The sequence below is a fragment of the Salminus brasiliensis genome, chromosome 5 (genome assembly GCF_030463535.1).
Source record: "Salminus brasiliensis chromosome 5, fSalBra1.hap2, whole genome shotgun sequence".
NCBI lineage: Eukaryota > Metazoa > Chordata > Actinopteri > Characiformes > Bryconidae > Salminus > Salminus brasiliensis.
The window spans coordinates 26,679,730-26,692,617 of NC_132882.1; the positions used below are offsets into that span (position 1 = coordinate 26,679,730).

At 41.2% G+C, this 12,888-nt stretch overlaps 1 protein-coding gene across 13 annotated transcripts in view; it reads right to left on the minus strand.

Moving 5' to 3' along the window:
- Positions 1 to 12,888, minus strand: part of ptprma (protein tyrosine phosphatase receptor type Ma) — a 229,131-nt gene that overhangs the window by 8,643 nt on the left and 207,600 nt on the right. For all 13 annotated transcript variants that reach the window (XM_072680004.1, XM_072680005.1, XM_072680002.1 and 10 more), the window contains 6 exons: positions 12,703 to 12,790; positions 11,724 to 11,800; positions 8,446 to 8,482; positions 5,446 to 5,543; positions 1,922 to 2,038; positions 1,256 to 1,410 (listed from right to left, as the gene is read on the minus strand). In XM_072680004.1, coding sequence (XP_072536105.1) covers positions 1,256 to 1,410; positions 1,922 to 2,038; positions 5,446 to 5,543; positions 8,446 to 8,482; positions 11,724 to 11,800; positions 12,703 to 12,790 — 572 coding nt within the window. The remainder of the gene's footprint in view (positions 1 to 1,255; positions 1,411 to 1,921; positions 2,039 to 5,445; positions 5,544 to 8,445; positions 8,483 to 11,723; positions 11,801 to 12,702; positions 12,791 to 12,888) is intronic.

A 12,888-nucleotide genomic window follows, 5' to 3' on the forward strand; every position in this document is an offset into this window, starting at 1 on the left:
AACATATTACACACTTAGGCAAGGTCAGTTTACACAAATCATATACGATATGGAGCACATTGCAGGATCAATAAAGGACCCAGCAAAAGTCATCTTTTGGGGACATCTTTTATATATACAGTGGCATGCAAATGTTTGGGCACCCACACCTACTCAAACTTCCTGTTATTGTGAATAGCTAAGTGAGTAGAAGATGATCTGATCTCCAAAAAACATAACGTTAAAGGTGAGATATTCTGTATTAGTTTTGTTTTGTACAATTTTACAGTGAAAAAGGGAGAAGTGAATCGAGACACATAGCTCTTCTAAGCTAGAGAAGAGCACTCTGATTATTAAAATAATGAATACCCACAAAGCCAACATAATGTAATTAACAAATGTCAGGTAATAAAAACAATGGAGGTCAAGTTGAGGTCTGGAGGTCCAAAATACCTGTTCATATAATGGCTAGAAAGATCAAAACCCATGTTTGACTGCAAACGACCTTCAGAAAAAATGTAGACTCTGGGCTGGGGTTGCACTGTTCCACTGTGTGGACAAATATGACCTTCATGGAAGAGTCATTAGAAAAAATGCTTTCCTGTATCCTCACCAAATAAATTTAACGTTAGACATTTTCAAAGGAACATCTAAACCAGCTTGATGCACTTTGGAGTTCAAATAAAAGCACAGGGCTGGAACAATGGCTGGAATGAACATGCTCTGGCAATTGTGTTGCAGCCAGTGGCACCGGGAATGCTTCACTGGTTGATGAAAGAATGGGTCCAATTAAATACCACACAAATTTTAGAAGCAAACGTCACACTGTCTGTAAAAAAGTGAAAGATGAAAAGAGGATGGCTTTTACAACAGAATAAAGAGGTGCAAGCTGAAGGTTTTTTCATGGCCCTCATACCTTAGCACCATCGAAAATCTGTGGATACATGTCAGAGCAGTGCATGCAGGACAGCCCAAGAATCTCACAGAACTAGAAGCCTTTTGTAAGGAAGAATGGGTAAAAATCCCTTCAACAAGAATGAAAAGATTCTTAGCTGGCTACGAAAAGTGTTTGGTGATATTTGCAAAAAGTGGTTTACTAAGTACTTTTGGCTTTGTGCCCATTAATAGATAAGCATATATAGAAAAATAGATAAACAAAATATACATAAATACATTATTGCACATAGTAATAATTGCACTTTGTTTGGAGTGGTATCAGGAATGAGACATTTCCAGAAATAGCTGCATTATGATTATATATTAGAACTGTGCTGACCTGCAGTGGACCACCATGGGGCCAGCGTTGGCTGGACTCTTGGATTTGACCCTGCGGATAAAGCCCAGCAGGCCGGTGGCGTGGTAGGGCACTCCGTGGTCCGGCCAGCCGGTGAAATGAAACTGCCTGATCTCCCTGATCTCATGGGCTCCTCGCTGCAGTAAACAAACCACCACAAACACACAAAAACACACACACACAAACACAAAGGCAAGTTTAAAAGTGAATCCTGCTGGCACAGTACTTCCATTGAAACTCCCACAAGAGTCATCTGTGAATGTGTGTGTCTGTGTGTGTGTGTGTGTGTGTGTGTGTGTGTGTGTGTGTGTGTGTGTGTTTGAGAGAGAGAGAGAGTTTGGTCTAAAGTTCTGTGTGTTTGTGGGAGGAAGAAAGAACACATATACAGCCAGAGGAGGGAGGGCCACTGACTCACTCACCCACAAACACACACACACACACACACACACAGAAATATCCAGAGCTACAGGTAGCCCTCAGCACAAACACCAAGCAGGAATATGAAGAGGGACTGATAATTGGATGGCAAAAATTAGGAATGCCAGGAAGTTTGGTGTTAAGCAGGAAAACTTTCAATTGATGAAAAGCCAGTAGTATTTCTATACATTGCAGACACTTTCCAGACAAGTCCAGACTACCATTCTGTACCTTTTCAACAGCAAAGGTTCGAATGACGTATTCTGACAGCAGCTGCGTCTCAATCAGTGTCACCTTCATGTCTCTGTAGATTTCTGTATCATCTGGCCAGTACTTACAACACTTAACCTGAAACACACACACACATACACACACAAATAAGCATATTTGTAATTCTCTATAAACCATTAAGCTTTTATTTACTTCCAAATTACCCATTAATATGCCAAGATCAGCTTAGGTAAATCAGTAACGCTGGGAAAAAGTCTCATATAATCTTATGAACAGTTAAAAACTCCACATTAATGTAGCTAGAACTGTTTCTGAGATTAAGGATTTCTTTAATATCCCCATAAAGAAGGGGAACGCTGATTGCAGTTGTGTTCGTCTTCCTGAGACACTCTTGAGTGTCCTAGATATGTGAAAACCTCTGGGCCTGATCATCCCCTGTCTAATTACCCTGAGTGGATCTCTCTTTAACCCTCACATTACCTGCTCCACACTCATGAGACCAGAGCTTCCAGCATAGCTCTGAACCTATAAACAACAATGGCCTGCTGTCAGATATGCCCTTCTTCATTCCTGAGAAAAGCAAAAGAGCACATTTTCTTCATACTAAGTGGAGTAAATTGTCTGAAGCATGGCCTTGATGTTGTGATGATCAATACCATTTTGCTCTAAATGCTTTTGGGGACTTCACTATTGATTTACTCTCTCTTCTTTTGATCATTCACTTCCTGCCCTTTTTGTCTTATTTGCCCTCGTACTGCCACACTTTCTCTCCAATCCACTACTACCACATATCTACATATTTTCCATAATTCGGTTCTGTCTTCTCTTTTATTATGTTTTCTTCTTCATGGATGTATTAAGACGGTGCTAATTAATGAAATAATTGGGGTGTAATGGCTGTTTGGAAACAGCCTTAGTCATGCTGACTTTGCCTGATGGGCATTAGCAGAGAGGAACGACGCCAGCAGTGCGATGGTATCTCCACGTCTGACATTATCAGTGGAGCATCTTCCAAATGAGAGGGCATTAATTTTGTAATGAGATTTGTTCACATTTGTTATCAGATGCTACTTGAGTTAGGATTTTCTATGGACGCTCTTGATACTTGGATGTTCTACATATAATATGTACTATGGATGTTCTGCACTCTTAGAAATGAAGGTGCTACAAAGGGTTCTTTATCCGATGCCATAGAGGAGATGAATACTTTTAAATTAGAGATAAACCTTTACATTGACATCTTTGAGTCCTTAAAAGGTCTTCACACATACATATATTTTACAGAAAATGGGTCTCTTAATGGACAGGAAAGTGGTTCTTCTATGGCATCAAAGAACCTTTGTGGCATGTTTTTTTTTAAGAGTGCATCTTTGTGACATTAACTTATTAAAGCAGCATTTTCTAATTATAAGGTCATACTGAATAAGTTCTAAAGTATGTGATATTAAATTCTAAGAAATTCTCAAAATAAGCCACTTCCCTGACATATTACCACCATCCCCTCAAGAGAGGAGTGTTAAGTATCATGCAGTGGTCTCACTGGCCTACTTCTTATCAGAGCCTAATTTCTCCAACATGTCAAAAAGAGGAAAATTCACTCTGATTTCAACAACAGTATTATTCCGTCCACACGCTAATAACTTATTAATGAGTCAAATGTTATTCCGAGCTGATCCAGCAGAGACCCCTTTTGTTCTTGTCAGATATTGAGATGGGGCTTTAGAAATCCCATTAGTTCCAAGACGGAGATTTCCGCTGGGAGCGTGAGGGATTTGTCCTGCTCTTGCCACAGGCAGCCAAAAGCACAATGGTGCCCTATGCTTCAGTCCCTACAGTGGGTTTCAGCTACTTTAGGAGCTACTAGATATGCCAAAGTAGGAAAATCAAAGATGGTTATGCAGAGACCACTGTGCTTCGATTAAAGAAGTGGGAAGTATAAACCAAGGCTGGACAGATTCTGAGGCTATTCTGAGGCCAACTGTTTAATCTAGGATAATCCCCTTCAACACAAAACCCAACTTTAACTGGAATGAGTGCGGCAGTGCTGACACTTCAACTCTTCAAAAATCCCCAGATTAAATCTGTCGCATGCAGACACCTCTTCTGTCCTAACTGCTGGGAAAGAACTGCAATGATGCAATGTCTGATGGGTAGTAATGTCTTGAGTAACATCTGACAGGCAATGCTTAGTGGTAAACATCATCAGGAGTCTACTGAGTTTGAGATAAGGTGAAATCATAAGCAGATAAGCAGATAGTATTTGCCACTTAGACAGAAATATTTTCCATCACAACGACTACAGGGTGTCTAGGTCACTGATGTAGCATCCAAATGAAATCAGAGATTCTGTCACGCCTTAAACACAGCTCTTTACAAACCGCCACTATACTCGCATCCGACAGATTAACTACATCAAAGCATAAGAGGTCCAAACTGTGTACGTTTATGTCGATCTGTGTGTGTGTGTGTGTGTGTGTGTGTGTGCTTAAGGGTCGAGGAGGAGCTGGAGGTTACCAATGGTGCTCTTTTTCTTGCTGGGTTTTATGAGTCATCTGTGCTGCTGAAGGAGAAGAAAAGGACTGGGCAGCTGAGAAGCAGCTTGGTGTGAATATGGAGGACATGGAGAGGGCCGAGACAAATTCCCAGAGTTCATCAGGCACGAAACACAGCAGATGGTGGCAATGATGAAGAGGGAGGGGACTGATTGGCTGCTGCGGAGACGGATGGCTACTCAGTTAGACTTGATGAAGAATGTAACAGTCCACTGGGAGATTAGCCACAGTGTTCTAAACAATAGAAGCAGGGGACCAGATGTGCACCTTATTGAAGGTCGGCAGAAAACGTACTCGGAAATGCGCTCAGCTCTCTGCGTTGTTGGATGCCTCTGGACGTCCGATAACAACATATTAGCATTGCCTCGCTTCTTGTAGTACTAAACTGGCTGCACAGGACTGCCTCAATTAAAAAGCACACATCAAGTGATATGTTCAGTATGTAGTCATGAGATTGCTGAGGAGAATGTTGTGAGGAGAACTTGTTTAAGCATGCCTGATCACCTTTAATCATCTACATTCATTGGCCATTTTATCAGCTCACTAAATATTTTGAATATTAATAAAAGTCAAGTAATGTAGAATGCTTGATATGTTAGGAGTGATTTTGATATTGTTTGGCATATCATACATTTTAATAGGCCTCATTCACCTCATTCAACTGTTCTTAAGAAGAAATTTCTTTTTAAAACCCACTTCTGCAGTTTTCCTAAATATTCTGACATCCACCAATGTGTCCCTAATTGGGATTTGTTCAATTTATGAGGACAATATATCCATCATTATAAGATGGACAAATATATCCATCATTATAAGAGTAGAGCTGTGAACAATTCTGCAGTTTCAAATTACAACCTAAATCAGACCTTTCTCAAAAACAAATTTTAAGAAAATGTTTTTAAATATACAAAATGACCTTCATTGCTACAGATATGTACAACACCTCAGTCGGGTCACAAATCATTAACTTACTCTGCCAACCTCCACCAGGTTTGTCACCATGACAATAGTTGCCGTGTTCTCCTGCCATATCATCCTCCAGAAGTCGTAGACTGTCTCTTGCATGGGTCCTGAAAGTGAGAAGAAGAGGGGGAGAATATGAATGCGAATTTAAGATGAAAAGCATTTGTCAGTGAAAAAACTGCTAAGCAAATAAAGGCCGGAGCATTCTGCATCTACACAAGGTGACTTCCATCGAGTTCTTACGGCATACAGACTTTAAATTGACACATTGGGTGTCAGCGTGTCGAGGTGCTTTCAAATGAGCGTTGACAGGCATGTGTATCTACATTTCCATTAAGCTCCAAAACACCTTAATAAGGCCAACATGTAGGCCAGCATCCAGCAATAAGGGCGTAGCACAAGGAATTAAAATCACACATTTAATTAATTCTAATTAGCATTGTTTTTAATCAACGGGCAAATTCTGAAATGACTTTTGACGAGCTAATTAGCTCATGCAAATCTGTGTGCTTGTTCTCCGGGGCTGATGCATTACCTCCAAGCCAAAGTAAATTGCATCCCCCCTCCCACAAAAAAGAGGAAAAGGAGATTTGACATATTCATACGCACACAAAACATCGGCGTAACCAAACACAAGTGTTGCTCTAAAAGCTCGAGAACTCCTCGGAAATGACTTTGCATTTGACTTTGGTTTTGCATTAGCTGCTGCTTCTAGAAGAGAATTTTCTCATTATCAGGGTAGTCTGCTGAAGTTAATTACACAGCACTCAAAGCTACAGGCCAGGTTTATTCCGAAATTCATTTCTTGTTTACAGAATATAATATTCATCATTACATGCAGTATTTTTTTATTATATAGAATCATGTGGGTTGTTTATATTGGAAAGCTTGTGTACATATTTTGGCATTCATTGTAATAATTAAAATAGTTTACCAATCAATTAAAATGGTGTGTTGCTTATAATATTTATAAATCTACATTTCATACAGTTTGTTGTACAGTATGTTAAATAAGACAAGATGTCAATCTTTTTAATGGTACACTTTATGCAGTGAGATTATTTAAGACTAATCCTAAACCTAGCTCTAACATTTTTACTATTATGCTTTTATAAAGTAAAACGAAAAAGTGATTCCCATTCTACAGCTTCTATGGTTCTAAAAAAGTAAAACAAACACCCACACATATAATCATATGATCCAGAGAAATCAACAGTCTCAATCACTGACAAATTGGGAAGGAATTGGGAGGTGGAAAGTGTAGTATTCCGGGAGGGAAAGCGAGGTACAGACGTGATGTGTTGCTGTAATTGCCAGTACACAAGGCCCATTTCACCTTTAAGTAAAGTCAGGCTTCCCCAATTACACTGGGAGAGTCTCCCTGCCATGCTGGACAGAAAAGACTAGAATAGGCTGGTCAGCTCTGTCACCAGTGGAATTTCTTTCATTGTCCCACAGAGCTTTTAGCAATGAGACCCCAGAGACTTAGTGTGGGAAAAAATCTCCCCTATTCCATACAGGAGTTTAACAGCATAGGATTGAACAGTTGAAAGGCATAATGAAAACCAGGAGGAGACAATTACCTTAATATACATTGACTTTGTCTGATTCAAACAACTGTCAGATTTAAATGATGTCAAAAGGGCAAAAACATTGTAAAGACAAAATGTAGATATAATTGTAGAAAATGTAGATACAAAGGTTTCTGTAGAAAAGTGATATACAGTGCAGGTATCAGGTTTTGTCTACTGAATCACTCTGGCTCCTCACTCTGAACACTCTGAACTAGTGGAAAAGTCATTACTGATTACTCCAGCTCCACTATAGCCTGATCACCTCTGATGTTCCACAGAGACTTGAACTTTTGGAGTGGTATGGCAAAATTGGGGAAAATACTGACCACAGTCAAGCTTCTTTGGAGTGATCCTCTGCTTGGGCAAAAGGGAGGACATACTGACAAGCTCCAAATAAGCCTGGAGCAGGCCTGCCTTTGATCTCAGCAACTTCTGAGCTTGTTAATGGTTTTTTTTTTCCTCTCTCCCCATGTGAAAAAAAACTTTCCTTTGAAAGCTGGCCTCTAATTGAATACACAGGGAGATGGGAAATACAGGGGGATTGGTGGCCTTGAGTGGGTTTTATTGTAGTTCATAACACAACTTTATTAATATACTATTTTTGGTATTGCTAAACAGTTCTTAAACTAGTGGACAGGTATGAAACTGACAAGACAGACATTTACAGTGTATGAGGTGTGATTACAGTGCAATTGTACATGTAAAAAAAGATCCTAAAGCAAATGACATTTGTCTTCACCTGGAACTGCTCTGACGTTGAGTACAAAACACTGTTCCACATGTCCTAGGCTAGGGATCAAGTTGGAAATGAGCAAGGGAGAGAGGTAGGGAAGGAGGGATGTAGTGAGTGAGGAAGGGTGAGAAAAGGGAAAGAGGGAGTGAAAGAGGCCATTTAGACATGGAGCTGTCTCTGAGGACGGGCCAGGCAACGCTCCAATAAACAGGTAATTATGCAACTCCCTGTGCCACTATACCAGCTTGTGAGTCTATTAGGGGAAGTGATTGCATTCGGAGCTGTACCGGCAACTCCACCACGAGTCGGTCGGCACACGGGAAAAACACAGCCTCCAAGAATCTCACAACAATTAACTATCAATCAGACGCTCCCTCCAGGGGGCTGCTGCGCGAGCGGGCTATGCTGACCGCCAGATTAACCGAGCAGCAGAGTGCGCTACAACGCAGCAGCTAATCCATTTATTTATTACTTACATCCTTCAACAGCCAACCCATTCCACCCCCTGCACCGGCACAAAGGCTGATTAATTGTTCCAAGACGCCACTTCAGCACAAGATGGCTCAAAGAGTGAGTGTGTGAGTGTGTTTGTGTGTGCTCGAATATATAGACATAACAATCCAGGACCTGCATTGCTCACTACTGACTTGTCTCGACAGTACAAATTGAAGGTTAGAAAGAAAGGTTAGAAAACTTTCTTACCTTGAGTTGCTATGTAGTGATTTGGTCGATGGTATCCCTGTAATTAAAACAATAGAGACATTTCAAATTAGAATCTGCAAGCACATTAGCACACAAATAGGATGTGACTGACACATGTTGGGTAAGGAAATACTTTGCTTATTCCCGGCAGTGTTCACTGAGACATCATAACACCCAAAACTACTACTCATAAAACTATTAATTTACCGTAAAAATGTGTGAACAGCAGCTGTTCCTACCATCATAATTCATGTTTTTTTCCCTCTTTCAAATATAACTAGTAAATAGTCAATCAGTGCTTCTAAACCATTTACATTGATGTAATGACAGAGTTTGATATGAACGCACCCACCCACACACATTCGCACAGCCTTTCACAAACCCCTCCACACAACTACTGCAATGCCTTCTTCAATGCAGATTGTGGAATTATATTATGGAATAGACCCAATCTCTGTGGGATTAGGCTAATCCCCTCATTTCATTTGTCAAGCGTCTTGTGTCCCAGCAAGGGCTCAATGTGCACAAGCAGAACATTAAGGGGGTAGAGCTGCGATTCCCTCCCGCGCCGAGCCTTCATTGTCTTCCTCATCTCATTCTAGCTTCTTATCTGCGCCATATTTAATGCAGTTTGTCTGTAATTAAGGTTCGGGAGCCGGAAGAAAGCGGCTGATGGAGGAGAAGGAGACGTTGCCTCCCCTCGCTCCCATCCGCTGGGTTCCCTCCCTTTTTAATGACTTCTTTATCTTTGTGCGTCCCGCCATGAAATGTGTTTATACAGCCCCTCTGTTTGGGCCAAGCTGATTGGATATGTGTGCGTAGTGCGCTGTGGTGCCATCTCAAACCGTTTGCAACAGATGAAAAGCCTACAAACATGAAGAAACTACAGCGTCAATGATGGGGCTTGGGGTGTGTTTGATTTTCAAATTACTGCCATGGTAGCTTTTGCTCTTTTACAGTGGAAGATTTTATGCTTGGAAGTTTTAGCGTTGTAGCTAAATGTAGCTAAATATAAATAAATAAAACATAACATAATAAATAACTCTGAATTTACACATTTATTTCATAAAATTATTTAAAAAGACAAGGTAAGCAAAAACTTGGTTAAATTTGATTTTCACCAAACTTTTCCTGTAAACTATCTTATCTTCCAGCCTTGTCCTAACAAGATTAAGGCCTCAAACTACCACAGGCTCTAACAGTAAACTGCCCACTACATGAAGTCTTGAAACAGAATGTAAGGAGACAGCCTCTTCTGGGAACATAATCACAGGTAAGCTGAGGAGACAGGTGCCTCTCTTGCCCTCACCCACCTCTCTCTTTCTTTCTCTCTCTTTCGCACACACACACAGCTCCATCAACATAAATAGACAGCTCCACAGTCCACAGGGAGCCACCAGAACCATGATGTCTTCATCTCTGCATCCTGACAAGTTCACTGTGCACTGCAGGGTGACCTCAAGCCAGTCGGGCCGTGTGAGGTGAGGGCTGGAATTTTTCCGTAAGCTGAGAGTGTATCAGTCACAGCTTATACACTGTCAGTCATAAGGTCACAAACAAGGTCAGAAGCATCATAAAATGTAGGATTGAGTTTGGGTACAGCTTTTCAAATTACTTTATTTACTCTCAAGTACACCTGAAAACCATTTGTCAAAAAAAGGTTTATTTTATATAATAAAAGTTTAACTAAATATATAACTAAATATCTCAGTCATTATTATTTATTATTATTTTTCAAAAAGAGGCAGCGGTTGGTTGTGAAAGTGTCGGTGGAGGCATGTGTCAGTCCTCACTCTCCCAGTGTTGACAGCATTACATGTGATAGGGGGAGAGTACTAATGTGGGGGTTGGGTAATTGGCTATCTTAAATGGGGAAGGAAAACTGGGGAAAAAAGAAAAACTATTGCATATTGTGCATCATGATAAACTTTTTCACTGCATTATAAAATATCATATTGCTCATCCCTAATTACTGCAAACCATCAAAAAAACATTTATCACCAATATTAAGTAAGCATTCTAAAAAGCTTACTTTTTAGAATGTCCCCAAACATATAACAGGCAGGATACATACCCTTGAAATTGCTGTTTAGAATATAAAGAGTTATCCTTTCTACAGTACCATATACGGCACTTCTGTGTTGTGTGATGAGCTAAACAAAACTGCATACAGCTAGAGCGTCTAAAATGTCTCAGAAAAGGCAGTAATGCATGACTACATCTGCTATAAGAGCGGCAATGGAGCAGACATGCAAGATTAAACCACATTCACTTATCGCTCCTTTTAACACGTACAGTATAATACTGCGAGGCGCACTTTCTCTAATCGCCCTTTGAGATGCTAAGTGTCTGGTCTGTATTGCGTGGAACGCTAAAAGGCGGGTGGGTAAATAATTCAGTGCATATTCCACCTGCTTCAGGCATCCACAAATGTGTTTGAAGGCAAATGTAAAGTGTCCTAATGACGAGTGAATGGGCGTATTAAAGAAGGGAAATGGAGATGGAAAGGGCAGAGGAAGGGGAGGAGACGAGCAAGTGCAGGGGCTGTCGTGCGTGTTGATCATAGCCGGGTGGTTGACAATAACAAGAAAATAACATTTACTTGTCAGCGGCTCTGGCCGGAAGTGTAAACATTAGTCAGGACCTATTCTGAGGGTTGGGTCACTGGGGAGATGACCCGAACGTGCCAACTATTGACACACATGGAGAAGTGGTGATCCTTAGCCTTTGCATCCTCCAATTCCCCTGACAACAAGGAGTCCAGTGAACAACAACAGTACAACAAACATCCAGAGTGCCCACAGGTCACTGAGCTCCGAGAGTGGCCCATGGCAACCGAGACACTGGCAGCATGGCTCCATTATTTGAAGAGAGAATAATGACAGACCAAACAACTGCCTTTGAAGTGTAACAACTCTGCTCTGTCGGCGAAATTATTTTCAAACAAAGCCAAATGGAAAATAACGAGACCAATGGACTGTGCTACTCGACGTGTGTGCACTTACACAGACAATGTTTGTTTATGCTGGAGAGGCCGTGCCCCAACGCCATTATCTGTTTATGTCTAGGGTTGGAAAATCAAAGGCCAATCCTCTGACACTGTCTGGATCAATAATGTTTTGTTCTGAATGGAGGCAGTGGGAAGGTGAACTATATCCATTTAATTCCTCACTTTATGGAAAACCACACATACACACACACACACACACACACACTCACACACAGTGATCACACACGTTGACCTCTGTGTCTAAGCCTTGGCTAGTCTCTGTACTTACATCAATGTAATTTGCATTAATGTAATCCGAGCTTTGCTCCCCCTCAAGAGCCTGCAGTCGGACACGGGAGTGGTCATCTGAAAGAAAAAAGAGTGTGAAAAACTAAACAGCAAGTCTATTGCTTATATGTGACATAACTTGTGACCAGAGACTGAAAAAAAAATGATAAAAATCATCAGTAAATTTTAAGGTCTGTAAAGATAACAGATAACGTGATGACGTGTAAATATTGCATTACTTCTAAAGAGGCGTACCTGACATTCATTATAATTATGCAACCATTTGAGCGCTCACACAATATTCACTCTGGCATTTCTACATCAGCAGATAATAACATTTTTTTCTGAGCATTGTGAAATAAGCATCTGTCCCTCTGCCAACTGCCAATATAACTAATTGAAACCATTCCCTATAGCAACAGTTTTCCTTCCTGTTTCATCCAGGAGACATTAAGTTGATGTGAAGGATTTACACAGTGTGATTTTGGCTGCCGGAATCCTGCGGGAGCTCTCTGGCCAGGGACTCTGTCAAGGCTAACATGGCCCGGGGCTCACAGACTCAATGCTGGCCTGCGATTGGCTCATTAGCTTGGGACAGGAAGTGTTTGTAGCTGAACTGTGCGAGCCAATTTCTCTTGGGAAAACCGCTAGCAACAAGGGTGGACTGAGGGAGGGAGGGTGGACAGTTGACGGCCGACTCTGGGAGGGATGATTATTCCAAAATTATTCCACATTTTATAGAGGCTTATTTTCATAATTGCCATTGACATCATGATAGCATGTGTATGCGCGGGCACACACAAGTGTCAGCCTGAGTGAGGATCTTCACTTTAAGGCAGCGTTTTCAAAAGGAGAGCAATCTAATGAAAAGTGCAATTACGCATGCAAGCGCTCTGGTAGCAGGCGGCCCACTGAGCTCTGCTCTGCAACACAAAACGCACTGATATTGAAACTGAATTAAGATCGTTATCTCCACATACATGCAATGATGTTTCCGTAACGGTTCTTCATCCGGTTCTCATCTTTCTTTGCAGAGTCCCACGGTGCAGCCTGCCCTTCGAAGAAGCTCTGTGGAAAGGAAATGAGACAGAAAGAGAGAGAGAGAAAGACAGGCGTTGAGGATCAAGGCGCGAAGTGAGGGAGAGAGGGCAAAGGTTACTGCCTTA